General features: G+C 33.3%; 1 protein-coding gene across 12 annotated transcripts; it reads right to left on the bottom strand.

Moving 5' to 3' along the window:
• Window positions 1–300: 300 nt before the first annotated feature.
• On the bottom strand, window positions 301–2,151 carry LOC133288890 (CBL-interacting serine/threonine-protein kinase 12-like). 12 transcript variants are annotated; one of them, XM_061486713.1, is made up of 2 exons: window positions 991–2,151; window positions 301–936 (listed from the first exon to the last, which is right to left on the bottom strand). In XM_061486713.1, exons 1-2 carry the CDS (start codon window positions 1,924–1,926, stop codon window positions 376–378), a joined length of 1,497 nt encoding a protein of 498 aa, XP_061342697.1. In that variant the 5' UTR covers window positions 1,927–2,151; the 3' UTR covers window positions 301–375. The 12 variants fall into 12 exon arrangements, with proteins under 12 accessions (XP_061342697.1, XP_061342700.1, XP_061342701.1 ...); XM_061486716.1 differs by having other exon boundaries at window positions 301–922; window positions 1,010–2,151; XM_061486717.1 differs by having other exon boundaries at window positions 301–919; window positions 1,010–2,151.
• Window positions 2,152–17,911: the final 15,760 nt, after the last annotated feature.

Genomic DNA, 17,911 nt, shown 5'->3' with positions numbered 1-17,911 from the left:
ATTCAGAGTAAACAAAATAACCAAACGATTCCAATTTCAAATTGATTCATTTCATAGATATATGTAGCACTCAAGCCAAAGCTAGTGCAATGTTTCATGGATTAGCAGTAAACTGTTTGGCTATTTTCTCATTACTCGCTATAAAGAGCAAAAGAAATGTAGAAATATATACTCCGTTGAATTAGCCTTCTTGGTATAGCAAAATGACATTAAAATACAGTAGTAGCATATAATGCTCCAGTCAAGGAGCAACCCTAAAAGCAGGACAATCCGGGGGGGGGGGGGGGGGGGGGGGGGGGAATTACGAATTACCATACACAATCTATAAATAAAAGAAACAAAAGACATACCCTTTTCTCTACTCTATCTCACTCTTCAAATCTCAGAAGGTGTAACTGTAAAGAGTGGAGGTTCAATATCTGCAGGTTCATAGAGTGAAGATTCAATATCCGAAGCTATGCTGTGCCCAGGTTCAGAAAGCACACGTATTAGGGAAGGCTCAGTAGGTGTCTGCAAGCCAGAAGAAGTTGCAGATTCATCCTTCATCAAATTCAGCAGCCCAGGTTTCAATTCATCGTTACAAAATCTCTCATACTCTGCTCTATCCCCTCCTTTTTTCTTCACCTCAACCACAACCAAAGAAGGTGTCAATTCAAATATCTCTGCAGCAATTGTCAACGGCCCTTTTACACCTTCTCTAGTACCCTCCAAGCTGACCCTGCAATCTTTTTTCCTTACACTAAATCTAACCAGGTGACCAATTTCCTCCAATTTTGATATGATCTTGGAAACTGGGGCTGCAGTCACAAACCTGGCCTCATCCCCTTTTTCCTCAAACAATCCAGAAAGATCAAAACCCGGAGAGAATGATATAATGTCAAAAGCATTCAAACTTGCTGGTCTTGGCAATGGAGCATTCCTCCTTCTAATCTCTACCTCAGAGTCAGATTCTGATACTGAGTAATCTGAAAGGGATGCAATGGATGCTGCATCATCTTCATTGTCCAACAGGTTATCATCAACATTACAAACCCTATCATCCTCAACATAAAACTTAATTTGTTTGAACCCTTTCTTGAACCACCTATTCTCCATAATCTCAGGGATAGCCATCCGTGTCTCGGGCTTGGTATCAAGAAGCCTAGTGAGGAGCCTAGAGAGGTCAGGTGAGAACCACCTAGGGCACCTGAATTCACCTCTGTAAATCTTCTTATACATTGCCATGACATTCTGGTCATGGAATGGCAAATACCCTGCCATCAACACAAACAAGACAACCCCACAAGACCAAAGATCAACCTTTGCACCATCATAACCTTTCCTTGCCAAAACCTCAGGAGCAACATAAGCAGGAGTCCCACAAAACGTGTGGAACAACCCATCTTGCCTGATTTGATCAGACACCGCACTCAACCCAAAATCAGAAACTTTGAGGTTACCATTCTCATCAAGCAACAAATTTTCAGGCTTGAGATCCCTATGGAACACCCCTCTAGCGTGACAAAACTCAACAGCAGAGATCAACTGCTGAAAGTACTTCCTTGCAACCTCCTCCTTCAACCTCCCTTTTGCAACCTTGTTGAAAAGCTCACCCCCACGAACGTATTCCATTACAAAGTAGATCTTGGTCTTGGTGGCCATAACTTCGAAGAGTTGCACGATGTTGGGGTGGCGAACACGCCGGAGGATCGAGATCTCGCGCTTGATATGTGCCACCAACCCACCCTTTAGGATCTTCTCCTTGTCGATCACCTTTATGGCCACCCCTTCACCGGTTTTGATGTTCCTCGCATGGTAAACCTTCGCGAAGGTTCCATGGCCAAGGAGCTTCCCAATCTCATAGCGACCCAGTATCAGATTTGGTGTCTCCTTCTTGTTGCTGCTAATGGGGTTCGTGTTTACCTTCTTGGAAACAACGTCCGCCATGGATTGGCCAATAAATTTTGGAATTCGGAGCTCAAAGTTTTGTCCTTTGTTCAAAAACAACAACAACAATAACAAAAAAGGAGGGGCTTTCTAGTGATAGGCCTCCATTGAAGGTAAAATTGTTTTGGACAGAAGAAGGGTGTGGTTTTGATTCGTTTGAGGTTTTTTTATCTGAGAGGGTGTGTTTGTGTTTGTGTTTGTGTTTTGTGTTTTGTGTTTTGTGTTGTATTATTATGTGTGTTGACAAATAATTCGCATTTGGCTTAAATTGAGAGATGCTTTTATAAGGGAAAGTATATACCGCCATTAACTCGTTTGCTATTTTCTCTAACTTTTTTATTTCTTTTTCTTTTTCTTTTTTAAAATTTATTGGCATTGTTAATCGTTTTGATATTTTTTTTATGTTTTCAATGATTAACTCAATCACGTAATGATCGACCTGAAAGTTGCAACTTGCAACAACTATTTCTATTTCACATAAGCAAGTTACCACCTGGCATCGTTAATTGGAGGAAAGCAATTTTAGTTTTAATTGAATTCCGTGCGTTTTGAGATTCACCCAAAGAGAAATTATACTCTAGTATATTGTATGAGATTCATATATGATATTACAATAACATAAAAAGATATGTCTTTTTTTGTTTTTGTTTTTTTAAATAAAATTGATAGATTCTATTTTATTTGTCGTATAATATAAGATGACTTATTTCTTATTACATAAAAGAGTTGCGCACTCGGTTGTCTCTAGGTTGTTTTATTTTTCAAATTGTCTCCAAATATGAGAAAAATATCTTGTACTTATTCTCTAATGTTGAATTTTAAAGACAGAGCTCATAAAACAAAACAAAAAAATAATTCGAATTAATTATTAGTTATTACTCCGTTTTAAAATCATGAGTTTAATCTCATGATCTCATCATATTAAAATTCAACATTAGAGAATACATTCAACAATACACCTCATATTTTGAGCTATGTTTATTCTCCTTTATCTCTCTTGATCGCTATCAATAGATTCAATACCTGGTTTATAAGTATTTGTTCAAAACAAAAGTTTAATTTTTATCTTTGTGATAGATCTTTACGTTTTTATTTATTAACCTTCCCCTTTAAACATATTTACACAAATTTATTTAATCTTCAAATCTGCATTGAATTTCAGATTTGCATGATGAATTTCAAATAAGAAAAAATATTTTATTTATTAATTAGTCTCATAGTTTTTTTTTAGTTTCATGTAATATAGTCACATGCTTTGCATGATAATATTACAGAATAAAAATTAAAAAAGATTTCAACTGAAATATTTTTAAAGTGAATATATAAAAGTGTAACAATCTTTAAATTCATGTAAGCTAAGACTATGATATATTTTAAATTTAACTAACAGTGAATATATTCTTATTTAGTAACTTGAAGAGAATTGTTCAAAAAAATCACACTAAAATTAGATTAAAAAAAACAATTTTTTTTCCTTTTTACCCATCCACTCGGATATAATTACATTAAATTATAATTTCTTTTTACACTCTCTTTCATTTTAAAATACACGATTTTACATTTTTAAAAGTTCTTAAATTATTAGTTACTTTCATATTATTATTTTTATTAAAATTTATTATTTTTTATTAAACATCAGTTGCTTATATTCTCAAAATAATTATTCTTAATTTTATTTTAAATTTATTGTTCCTCACCACATTTGAGCTACTTCACTTTCTATATTAAATTAAAATATACTCTTTTGAGAATGCCTTAATATTTTAGTTTACTCTCCTTTAAAAATGGTGCTTGTCATTATTAACATCTCTTTTTTAAAATTATTATGCAATGTCTTCTATTATAGTTTTAGGATTTCTCTTTCAATTTATTTTGAAAAAAATCTACCAGAATCAATTCTGCATACATCTATTATAATCTTAAATATTATTTCTTTCAATTTATAATTTTAAAAATTTACCTAAAACTTAAACGTCCGTAAACTACCGGTGAATCGTATCATATCTTATTCTTCAAATCTTCTATTTATGAGTTCGGTATCTTCGTTAATCTTTATTTTTTAAATCAATATTGATGGATAGGAATGAAATTTGGATCATTAATTTGACAAACCAACGGATCTTTCCTTTTTTATTGTTTAGTGGTGCACATAAGAAGTAGCTGGAAGCTCAGGAACGTACCCTCTTGTTCACCAAAACGTGTAGTGGTGCACTGCATGTACAAGTAAGCAATTAAACTCAGTTTGAAAATTTCAAATGCAATTGCAATTTGCAACCTTCTCTACTTTGTTTATTCGCCACAATAACCCCTGTGGCTCTGCGTCTTAGAATACAGTTGTGATTCTCTCTCACGTTTGACGCAAAACAATATATGTCAATGATATCATCTGTTTTAAAAAGGTAAAAGTTTTCTTCAATATTATATTTGGAATAAATTTAAAGTCTTAATCTTAGATACGCCTCAAATCAAACTAGTTGCAAAACGATGAATCAAATAGAATATTAAAAAAAAACGTAAAAATTAACTAAAATCTTGGAAAGTATTTGAATTAAATGTATAATTGTATTTTATTTTTTTACGTTATGTAGTTATGGCATGTTTTAAGATTAGGTGTCATGTAAATAATATATAAAGAGCTATGAAGAGACGCTAAGATTCAAATGAAAGTTAGCTATGAAATAGTTTTTTTTTTAAATATTCTAATCAATTCATTGTTTCAAGACTAGTCTAATTCGGAGCGGGTCTCTCGATTAAGGCTTTAAACCTCATCCAAAAATAGTACTAAGAAGAATCGAACACATACTCTTACCCCCACATACTCAATTTCCTAATGCTAACTGAGCTACCATCATGTGATCATAGGTATAAAATAGTAACTATATAGCATTCTCCTATATTTTTCACAAATTAAATTTAAAAAGTGTCGTGAAGCCCAGACAATATTTTATGAAATAACTGATTTGCCAAAACCAAACTACGACGCAAGTGGTTTAACTTGTTGTCCCGTGGTGAATCAGATTTGGTATACACCTCTTTCTTGTAAGATAGCAGTTCTTTTTGTAAGGTATCAAAGCTATGATGAAAGAGATGAAAGAAAAGAGAGAATTGTGAAAGTGTTTATTGCATAATGAATAAATTAAATTGTTACAGTAAAGCTATTGTCTTATATATACACTGTGATGTGTAATTGAAGTTTGTTATAGCTGAATAACAGAATCAGATCTACAACTGAATTCATTGGGCTGAACTCATTGAGCCTCTATGGCTAACTTCCCCCCGCAAGCTTGCTCCAACGCTGAGACATGGTGAACTGAGACACGTTTTGAGACAACCTTCTCTCTAACGAAATGGAGATCCAGCTCAAAGTGTTTGGTGCGTGAGTGAAAGATGGGGTTTGCAGTAAGAAGCACGGCAGAAAGATTATCACAGTAGATGACAGGTGGGTTTGGTACTTTGATATGAAGCTCAGAAAGTAGAGATTGGATCCAAGTTATTTCAGCAACGGTGGCTGCAAGACATCTGTACTCTGCCTCTGTACTTGAGCGACTAACCACATGTTGTTTCTTTGAAGACCAGGTGACCAGATTAGATCCAAAGAAAATGCAAAAACCACTTGTGGAGCGGCGATCATCTGGATCTGAGCCCCAATCCAAGTCACAATATGCAGTAAGATGAAAATTATTTGAGGGTTCCACTATTAAGCCATGAGTCACCGTACCACCGAGGTAACGTAATATACGTTTTACTGTTTTCCAGTGTGTGTTTAATGGGTTGTGCATGAACTGACACACTTTGTTGACACTATAGGCTATGTCTGGTCTTGTAATAGTAGCATACTAAAGAGCTCCAACAATAGAGTGATATTGAGCTGGATCAGGGTGTGGGGATCCATCATGAGATGACAGTTTAGGACTGGATGTCATAGGTGAAGGCATAGACTTGCAGTCAACCATGTTAGCTTTCTTCAAGAGGTCTGAGATGTACTTAGATTGATTGAGATGATAGCCACCCAATTTTGTTTTGTGAGCTTCAATTCCTAAGAAGTAGTGTAGTTGTCCAAGATCTTTGAGAGTAAAAGTACTGTTTAGAGAGTGAATTAATGATCTGATAGCTGAAGAGGAAGAGCCAGTGATAAGAATATCATCCACATAAACCAGAACAAATAGAATAGTGTTCTGAGTTATGGAAATGAACAGAGAGGAGTCATATTTGGCTGTAGTAAACCCAAGATGATGAAGATTAGTGCTGAGTTTTTCAAACCAGGCACGTGGTGCCTGTTTAAGACCATAGAGGGCTTTAGTGAGCTTGCACACAAGAATCTTGTCATGATGAATAAAGCTAGGTGGCTGTTGCATGAACACTTCTTCCTGAAGATCCTCGTTCAGGAATGCAATATTCACATCAAGTTGGTGAATTGGCCATCCTTTAGATAGAGCAATAGTAAGTACAATCCGGATTGTTACTGATTTAACAACCGGACTGAAAGTTTCTTGGTAATCAAAGCCTTCTTGTTGGTGGAAACCCTTAGCCACAAGTCGAGCTTTATATTTCAAAACAGTGCCATTAGGTTTGAACTTGGTACGAAATACCCATTTGCAGCCAATAGGTAATCTGTTAGGAGGGAGAGAGACTAGTTGCCAAGTGTTATTTCTGAGAAGAGCTTCATATTCTTCTTTCATAGCTTGAAGCCAGTGTGGCTGAGTTAGAGCTTGAGATACAGAATTAGGTTCCAAAGAGGTTGTGAGAGCTTTAGGTTTGAATATACCAGCTTTAGCTCTAGTAGTCATATTATGAGTGTTGATCAGTGGGACTGTATTTGGTGGATGACTATTTGTTTCAGTGGAAATGGACCTGCATGCAGTATTAATGGGAATAGAGGACCTGCAAGTAGAGTTAGTGGCACTAACAGAAAAATCAGCAGTAGGAACACTCAGTATAGGAGAATTAGGAAATATATGTGTTTGATGAAGAGAAACAGTAACAAAAGGAATAGTATGAGGTGGTGAAGATGAAGAAATTGATATGGGATCTATAGAATTCGATGACTCTTTGTAGGGAAAAATAGACTCATCAAATAGAACATGTCTAGCTATTATGACTTGACCAGTTGGACTTAGGCACTTATAACCTTTATGTTTAGGACTATATCCTATGAAGATGCATTTGGCTGATCTAAAATCAATTTTGTGTCTGTTGTAGGGTCTTAAGTAAGGATAGCAAGCACAACCAAATGTTTTTAGATAGGTGTAGTCAGGGGTTTTGTGAAATAGGATTTCAGATGGGGATTTATGGTTGAGAGTAGGTGTAGGTAATTGGTTTATGACAAAAGTAGCTGTGAGAAATGCATCTTCCCAAAATTTGGTAGGTAAGTTTGAGGCTGCCAATAGAGCTAAACCAGTTTCAACTATGTGTCTATGTTTTCTTTTTGGTTTCCCATTTTGTTGATGGGTATATGGACAGGTTAATCTATGAAGAATTTCTTGTTGTTTTAGTAAAGATGATAGTTTTAAACAGTGTTTTAAAACGCCGCCCCACCTCCCGGGTTGACCTGGGTCAACCCTAACCCCTCCCCTCTGAGGATTGCGGTCACAAGTTGGACCCTATATGCATATCAACCCCTCCGACCCCCAAAACCCGGCCGGGTTTCAGTGACTCTCGGGTCAGAGGGGTCAAAGGGGATCATTGCATGTTTTTTTTTAAAAAAAAAATTCCCATGAAACAACATTGTTTTATTAAAAAATAAATAAAAATACTTGCAAACCTAAATCTAATTGTTCTCTTCTCTCCTAGTGACCTAAATGTTTTCAATCTTCACCTCACTGCCGTGAATCTTCTAGAAAAGGTAAGAATTTTACCCCTTCAAATGAAATCCTTACGGGTTGCCGATGGAAAACAAAAACTCATTCTTACTTCCTTTAAATTTTCCTTTGTCAGATACCTTCTCAAAAGAGGCAGAACCGGGTCAGTGTAGTGACCCCATTAGAATATGAGTTTTGTACTTTGGTATCTTGATACTTTAATTAGGTTGTGTAATATTGACTTGTGGTTATAATTGGTGAATTATGTTAAGTATATTTTGAATCTTTGATGATTGGTGATTTGTTTTTTAATATTTTCATATAGGATATATGAATTTATATTTTTTTAATATATAAAATCGGGTCAGCGTAGTGACCCCCTGACCCCCCGGTTGAACCCGTGACCCCGTGACCCCTGACCTCAGGCGGGTCGATGGTCGGGCCGGGTTTTTAAACACTGGTTTTAAGTATTCTTTTCCATTATCTGTTTGAAGATTTTTTAACTTTGAGTTAAGTTGTAATTCTGCTATAGTTTTGAATTGAGAAAAAAATTCATATGTTTGTGATTTGTTTTGCATGGGATAAATCCAAGTGTAATTTGAGTAGGCATCTACAAATATGATGTAGTATTTTGAACCAGAAGTACTTTCTACTGGTGCAGGACCCCAGATGTCAGATAAAACAAGTTCTAATGGATTTTTGTAGACAGTAGTGGTATTTGGTAGATGTAGTTGATGCATTTTTGCCATACAACAAGCACAACATAGTTTTGAATATGTTTTATTTATAAATGGTATATTGCAGTGCCTAAGAACCAACTTTACAGTTTGAAGAGAGGCATGAGCTAATCTCGAATGCCAAAGATCTAGAGTAGAACTTCTAGATGTATTATTACAAGGAATATTTGAACAAGTATTTAGAGCTATAGCAGTAGTGTCATGACTTGAAACAACTTCAGCAGTGTTTCTTTTGAGGTTTTGTGGACCATCATCGAAAACATAAAGTCCATTCTTAAGCTAGCCTTGGAGAAGGATCTCCTTGGTAGCCTGAGATTTAACATAACACACATTAGCATGGAATTCAAAGAAAATATTATGCTCTTTAGCAAATTGGGAAACACTTAATAGATTTTTTGATAAGCTAGGAACATGTAGTAAATTTGATGATTGAAATGATATAGGACAGATAGTAGAATGTAAAATTGAGTGTCCAATACTTTTGATTTTCAAGTTAGAACCATTACCTACTTGAACAGTTTCCTGACCATTGTATTTTATTTTGTTTACTAGATTATTTGCATCAGGTGTAAAATGATTGGTAGCTCCTGAGTTAGGATACCAGCTGGAATCTGTGGCTGAGAAGTAGTCAGATGAAGTACCAAACTGACTTGAAGCAGTATATGAAACTGTATCTTCTTGTTGATGTGAATTAACACTGTTGGTGACAGCCATATTTGCTTGAAAGCTTCCATTTCCAGTGTTGTTACTGCTACTGTTTTGAGTAAAAGGGCTTTGAAAATTTTGATTATACCTGTGATGACATTCCCAGCCAATATGGCTATACTTTCCAACACTTGGCACTATGGCCTATTTCCATTTCCATAGAATCTGCCTCCTCCTCCTCTTTGAAATCTATTTCCTCCTCTGTTTCAGTAAATCTCCCTCTATTTTGATTGAATCCTCCTCTATAATTTCCTGGAAAATTATTTTGTCTCCTGAATTACAGTTGTGTCATATTAGTTTGCATAGTTACTGCAAGATTTCTTTTGTGCCTTTCAAGTCTTTGCTCCTGAGCCATGAACAGTGCCTCTATTTCTCCCATAGTGTAGGGATCAAATCTGGAAATCATTGAAGTAACAAATGAATCATAGTCTTCATTTAGACCATCCAGTATAGCATCAATATGATCTTCTGTATCAATCTTTGAACCAGTTTCAACAAGAGAATCTACAATCTTCTTGATCTGAAGTAAGTATTTGGAAACATCTCATCCTTTCTTTGTATTCTTCAACTGAATTTTCAGTTGTTTAATCTTTGCTCTTGTTTGTGAAGCAAAGAATTCTTCAAGTTTTTGCCAAACTTGGAATAAGCTTGTGCATCCCACCATACGAGTATATAGACTTTCTGACATGGAAGATAGGAGCCATGACAGAAGAAGTTGATCTTGTTGAGTATCAAGATCCTTTGAACTAGATCTTTGAGAATTTTGAACTGTAGCAGTACCTATAGCTTCATTTTCAGCACTTGCAGAAGCTAAATCTTGCAATTCTTTAGTAATGAATCTTGTTAAATTGTAACCAGTGATTGTAGCCGATGCCTGTTGCTTCCATGGCAGGAAATTATCTTCATTCAGCTTGAAGGAGACAGGATTAGAGAATGTATGAACAGAGTTAAGCACAGAGTTGTTGTTGTTGGTCTCCTTGGATCTATTGAGCTCTGATACCATGTAAGGTATTAAAGCTATGATGAAAGAGATGAAAGAAAATAGAGAATTGTGAAAGTGTTTATTGTAAAATGAACAAGGGGGCCTTTCAGGGGCTTTGGCTCGGCTCATGAAAGCCTGAGCTTACATGTCTAAAACTGGTTGTTGGTACCCGGTTTGAACTTGTATAAAAGCTCGTTTAATAAAAATGTCTCAGGCTCCAGTTCAAAAGCTCGGTCTTAGAGCCTCTTAGGCTGGTCTAGTATATCATTTTTTTATATATTTTTTATATTACTTGTAATAGTCATCTCTTTCTCCTCAATCTATTTCATCTCATTTTATTAGTTAAACAGACTTTTTAAATGATTTTGTTCTATATTATGCTATTTGGATAAAAATTGAATTTATGAATATTTATGGAATTACTAGTGCTGTTGATTGTATATTTTGTTTGAATAAATTTTTGTTGTCTTATTTTTTTTTTAAAGGCTAAACCAGACTTTTATTTTTTATAAATAAGTCAGGCCACAAACCGATAATTATATTTATAACAAGATAACAGACTTAGTTTTTTAAGACCAAAGATCAGCTCGGCTCGACCCGTTAACACCCCTAATTGTAAGTGTAATCTTCCTCAAATAAAAAAAAAAAAGTTTCGCCATATATCAATGTTAATAATGGTCAAAACATGTTAATCGCGTCACAAGGAAAGTACTACAAAGTCGGTCGCTTTGTGAAGGTCAAGCGGGGAAATAAGGTGAAGAATACAGTGCAACGCAATTCAGAAAGTCAACTTTTGGTCGGTGGTGATTAAATCACACGCAATAATATAATAAAAGAGCTTAATAAAAAAAATATTAAATTGAATTCAAATTTTATATGGTATTAATTAACAATTAGTTTATTAGTTGATTTGGACTCCAATTTTTAATGAATGGGCGGGGCTGATGTAAATAAACAACACCCCATTCTATCCTGGAGTGACTGTATGCCTAATGTATGCATAGTAGACACTTTATTTCAGCAATAAATGGTTGTATTAAAAAAGCAATAATACTATAGAAATTATAACCTGTGAAAACAACATTGCTATTAATCTGTTGAAATCAAGGGAAAAGAATTTGAAATAGAAAACGTATCTCTTTAAAAAGTCAAGCACGTGTGATGCAAATGCTAAATTAAATAATCTCCAAAAAAAAAAAATGCTAAATTAAATTGTATTGGTATTTCGAAAGTCTTTGAACTGGTGGATAAAATTTAAATAACTTATTTTATATTTATATTGATTTCAAGAGCACATAATGCATATTTAGAAGCATCAATTAGTTATTTTAAGTGCTAGCCTAGGTTGGAACATATATTGTCAAGGTAAAGAGCATGCCTCCTGGAACAACAGGCAAAGACGCTTATATAATAAGCTGTTAAACCTTAAACCAACCATATCAAAGACTTTTTAAAGAAATAAAATTACTTTATTGATTAATAGTGGTTGATTCTTGTGTGAGTGTGACAAAATCGAAAGAACCATCTACCAGCTATTTTTGTCCTTTTTGCTAGTTGCTGTGTCTTCTTGGACGTCTACTATCCTTTGAATTTGATACTCTTCCGATCTAGATAGTTTTTTCTCTCTGTTCTAAGACTTTTGTCTTTTACTGAGAAATGTTTCTGGACATGAAAAAAGCAGAAAACTACAAGCTGCTTCGTCAGTAAATTCTTTTAAAGGTATTTATTTATAGACAAAGAAAATGTGTTCAGCTGTGTGTGTTTTTGTCTCATATTTTGAAAGCTCGACATTTTTAAAAGCATACTGTTTTTAACTTTTGGTAGATGATAAAACATACGGTTTAATTGAAAGCGTAATGATTTTGTACACAAAAGACGTACACTATTTTTATTATACTTTGTTTGTTTGAAAAAAGAGAGTACAAAAACTGTGGTGGAATTTAATTTTTCTTGTTTTGTTATTTAAAAAGGAAATGAAGAATTATGTAAGATTTTTTAAGTGAGGATATCATGTTTGTTAAAAAAATTGACATAATTTTTTTAGATATATTTGTTTGGTACTAATTTCTTGTTTATTATTGTTTAAGTACACAGTTTATTAAACATGTCCTTTTTTTCAGGAGAATGAGAAATTGAGAATTTAGGTAGGGGATAACGAGAGAATCTTTTTTAATCAAGATTCATTCAATATAGTCCATTATGTGCAGCCCATTAAGGACGGGATTTTCACGGGCTTTATAGGCCTCAAACCTCATGCCTAATAATGTAGCTAGATATATGATTTATGAAGCATCTATATAAAAAATAGTGCTTTATAATATATAAATGCAGCCAGATATATGATTTAAGAAGCATCTATCTGTTTACCAAAAAAAAAAAAAAAAAAAAACATCTAGCTCATGCCTTATAATTTTTCCCTCCTTACCTCCTAATTTTAGGGAAAATAAATTTTGGGTTTTGAGAGAGAGAGAGAGGAAGGGATGCTCTTTGACTCTCATTAAAATTAAATCACTCAATTCGATTTTCTCCACATCTAAACAATATACATAATAGTTTAGGGGGCAGAATATACCTATCAAATAATAATTAATTAATAAATACGACCCAATAATTTTGAATAAATTATAACTGTTAGATTGACGGAAATTAATGGTGATTAGGTGGGTTATAAAGGTTGTAAATTTTTTTTGTGATAAGTATATCCTTCCCCATAGTTTTTAGTACATAATAAGACATTTTTCAACAAATAAATAATAATTTTTATTTTCTTTTTTTATTTTATATTATTATAAGGGACATGATATACTTATCATCAAAAAAATTGACCACCTTTAAAACCAACCTAATCTCCGTTGATTTCTGTCAATCCAACGATTATAATTTATTGAATTTATTAAAAATTAATAAATAACTAATAAATGCGATCCAATATACCTAAGGCTAGGGCCGGCAAAATGAGCTGAGCCCGCCCCGCCTGCCAAACAGGGCGGGCTGGGTTGAATTTTTCAACCCACCAGCCCGCCACGGGGCGGGCTAGCCCGCCAAGCCCCTTTTTTTTTTAGGTTATCCAATTGTTATGTAGCTCCTACCTTAGATTTCTCTGCATGCAAATGGCTTTTTCGAATTGTTGTGGACTGCTTATACAACACTTTGTTACCTGTTTTGTTACTCTGTTTTACCTTGATATGATTTTATTTTTTATTATTATTTTTGGATTGAAAGATGCAAATTTATATGTAGATTATTAAACACTGGTCTTCTTGGTTTCATAAGCACATTAGGATTTTATGCGGATTTTTTTTATGTGTTTTTATGCAGAATTTAATTTTTTGTATCTTTTTGTATTTTTTTTATTTTAGGCGGGCTGACCCGTAGTCCGCCAACTCATTCATAAAACGGGCCGGGTTGCTCAATTCAACCCATTTTATCAAAACGAGCCGGGGCGGGCCAATGATGGGCCGGGGCGGGCTGGCCCATATTGCCAGCCCTACCTAAGGCCAACCAGCCGAAAAGCCCAGTGTGGAATTGACCGTGTATATAGTAGAAAACCATTACAACGGATCAGCTAAGAGCTTTTAGGGCTTAACGTTTCTCAAGCGACTTGAGATAATTTTATTTCTGGCTACTAAATCATAACAGTACAAAGATGGATCAATGGTGATAAAGGAAGAGAGAGAAAAAGGAATCATAATCATTCAAACGTGAATCAATTAATATAAGGAAATAAATAAACAAAACGACGTATTTTTTAGATGGCCGGAGATAAACTTACCTCAAGTTGCCGGAAAAATATTTTTCTCTCCTAATCTGTTACTATGAGTACGCTAAAATGAAGCTAAGACAATTGTTGAATGAGAACATAGAAACCTGGTTGGGATCAAAGCTTTTATATATACACCATAGTTATTAAAGCCGGACCCACCAGGCCGGATCAACCCGAGAACCGGTAAACCGGTCATATAACCGGTCCGGTTGAAGCAACGGACCGGTCATGCATCAGAACCGGTGCGACCCGGGCAGTTTTCATGAAAACCGGTGACCCGGCCCGATCCTAAAAAAAAATCCAATTTTTTTTTCAAAAAAAAAAAGTCATAATAGACATATTTGAATATTTTTTTGCTTATTGACTTACATAAGTTATGTACCTACAACACTAATATTATCTTAATTGTGCATTATGCAGAAAATTTTGATTTGATTTATAGCTAGAGATGTCATTTTCTGAATTTAAAATCTCGTATCACAATCATTATATTTTTATTTGATCCTTTATTGGAAAATAGTATGTTATTTATTTATTTTTATATTAAAATATTTGAAATATTTATTATTTTTTTTAGATATTTGAGTATATTTATAATCTTTTAATATATATTATAAAATTGCATATATTACCGAGTCATGCGGTTGAACCAGTGATCCACTGATTGAACCAGTGACCCACTGGTCCACTACATCGGCCGGATCAATCACCGAGCCGATTTTAATAACATTAATATACACAGCAAGATGAGGAATGTACCCTCCAAAAGAGTATTACCATTGAAGAGCAACGCATTTTGTTTTTCTCATTGTTTTTATAATAGTCTAACCTAACCTCATGCCTTTTGCTGGGGATTGTCATCAAATTCAATAATCTATTAGCATAATTGACAACGTAACTATCTTATGCAGCCATATTCATCAACAATATAATCCCCAGTATGAGACTTCTCAGAGGTTAGGTTAGGGTTAGACTATTATAAAAACAAAAACATGTGAAATTAGCTAGCTGGGTTCAACAGCGTTTGAAGACACGAAGCACGCCTAGGTTACATCTTAATTAAAGGTATTTCATTCCGAGCAAATTAATTGCATACTACTACTATTTATATTTTTTAAAAGAACAATTATGAATCTTTGTTAACTAATTAGAATTGCAGGTTTTACAATTCACCGAATATACTGCGAATTAAGGTTGGATGGATATCACTTTATAGATGTCATAGTTGACACACGGCATGGATTCCAATTTTCAACAACCTTAACAGTGAATGATTTATTTCAATTGCAATCAGAGGGCATTCTTATATTCTAAACTTAAACAAAAGAGTCACGAGTTTCAAATTGCCTACCGCTTCTGCAATTATGACTGAAATACTGCTATTAAGGAGTCACTGCAATCTCAATTTGTGTTTCTCATTTCCATTAAAATATGCTATCTTGAGCCACCACATTTGTGTTTTAGTTACTTTATGAATTTCTATTAATTTATGCGTATGGCTAGAATATGCTATTCTAGTGTTATGTATTTTTAAAAGTTTTGGTCAAGAGTGGGCCCAAATGATGTCCAATACAAAAAAATTGAATCAGAGTTCCGTAATTATATGAGTTGAACAAAAATAAATATTAAATTACTAATATAACCTTGCTTTATGCGTGTTATGGACCTTTCGAACTGGGCTAGGCTAGCATTTCATTTATTCATTTATATAATTAAAATAAATAAATGATTTTCATTTATTCAATTTAATTCAATTAAAAAATTATTAAATATTTTTAGATTTACTTAAATATATTTTAAATTAAAATTAATATTAAATCTAGTAATATTAATCTATTATTTTTCTTAATTAGAAGTTTTGAGTGCAAATCCTATAAATGAAAAATATAATATTGAAAGAGATACCCTGTACTCGAATAAATCAAATCGATCGATCAGTAAATTTGTAGAGAAATAATATAATAATATTTACATTAATCTAAAAAAATGAAGCTTAATAATTATAATAATTAATTATGATAATTTTAAATTTATTAACTGGTGCGGCTCAAATTATTTTTACTTTAATTTCGTTAGTCCAATTTACACAATTTGTTGGGCTATTATGTAAAGTTTGGTCCTTTTGTGACACCACCTTTATCAAACTCCATTGAGCTTAACATGATTGTAAAAATGAAATGACATTTCCTAGCAGGTATATACAAGCCTAATGGACATTTTCGACTCTAATGCTTATTACATCCATAATTATTATTCAGTCAAGTGAGATATCGATTCTATTCGGGGCATAACATAATTATTGCTGCACAAATAACATACTGATGTTTACATTTTAAATGTAAAATTACAACAAAATTTCAAGGGTTAATATATAACAGAAAATCTTGGATGATACTCATGAAATTATGGGGATAATATAAAAATAAGTAACGGTACGCAGATTTATCTCTAGACCAAACAATTAGCAAAACTTGATGTACTTAGAGCTAAGATTGTTAGACGATCTTACCCTTTATTTAGCATTATTTACTTAAAAAAAGGTCATACCCTTTTTATGAAAATAATTTTTAAAAAAAAACAGCTAGCCATAATTTCAAAATTCAAGTACGAATTTAATTAATACGAGTATTGAAGATATATGTTAAATTAAAATATGAAATGTATAGAATGCTTAAGAATTGAATACTTTTATATTTTTTCCCTTCATGAAAAATGATTTGTAATTTGATGGTGTTAGGCGGGGTTAAGGAAAAAAATTTAGGGGACGTTTGGTAGAAGAAAAATTTTTTTTACCAGGAAATTATAATTACTGGGAATATGGTGTAAAAGTGTATTTTCTACGAAAGTTAAAAAAAAAAATTGTTTGATAGGCCAAAATATTACAAGAAAAATTGGTTTAAATTTCTTGAGTCTTTATTTGGTTAAAGGTTAAATATTGCTGAAAAAATGGGATGAAATTATGAAAGCAACATTTGACTAAATAATATTGCACAATACACGAATAGAGTTAGAAGAGGGTCATTTTCGTCATCTACTTCGCGCTCATTTTTCCATTTTGTCGGTTATCTCAAATATCACCTTCGAAGTGGTATTCTTAAATAGTGTTTTTCATTACAATTTTCAAAGAAACGAAAAATAATGTCAAATCAGTTTACTGGATAAATTTTTTAAAAACTTGTACCAAACATGGATAACTTAGAATACCAATCTCATTTGCATGGGTATCTCAATATAAAACTCTCACCCCCTTAGTGTTCCCATCCAGGGGTGAAAGTGGATTGGGCTGGGCCGAGTTTGGCCCCGAAGAACCCAAGTGTATGCCAAAAAATTTTAAATTTGACCTGACCCGAGCCTAGTACGAGTCTAATTGTTAGCCGGCTCGTTTATAAAGAAACAAATGGCCTGCCTTAACTCGTTAGTATGTTAATTTTTTACTTCTAAGCAGAACCATGAATTAACTTCACAAAGTACTCAAATTTTGTTGCTAAAACAAAAATCACAATTTCTACGTCTAAACAGAACCATGAATCACAACAAAACTCATCACAATCTACATTTAAGTCATTTTCAAAAGCAAAATGCTCAAATTAAATAACATATATTTCATCATATCAAACAAACAAATATATATTATATAAATTAAAATAACTACATGAGTCCAACAAACACATCATGATGCTTGTAGTAGCCAAAAATTACTCTTCATCTTCTCTCCCCTACAAATACAATTCCAAGATTACATAAGTTGGCAAACAATTTGTAAATGTAGAAAACAAAAAACAAGACTAAAGAATAGAAATAAAAAGATTAAGAAATAAAAAATCTTTTAATAGATTCATATAGGCAATCTCATACGCTGAGATGTTGGTTCCTCCTACATAAAAAAAATTCAAATTTCTATTAAAATTTAATCGAATATAATTAAATTATAAAATAATTTCAATTGATTAAAAGGTAATATCTTTTTTTTTCTTCAAGTTATACCTATTACGTAGCCAAT

The sequence above is a fragment of the Gastrolobium bilobum genome, unplaced genomic scaffold (genome assembly GCF_033153095.1).
Source record: "Gastrolobium bilobum isolate Gb01-03AN ecotype WA unplaced genomic scaffold, APGP_CSIRO_Gbil_v1 utg714, whole genome shotgun sequence".
In the NCBI taxonomy this organism is placed as follows: domain Eukaryota; kingdom Viridiplantae; phylum Streptophyta; class Magnoliopsida; order Fabales; family Fabaceae; genus Gastrolobium; species Gastrolobium bilobum.
The sequence above is the reverse complement of the archived record's forward strand: the minus strand, read 5'-3'. Positions and strand labels throughout refer to the sequence as shown.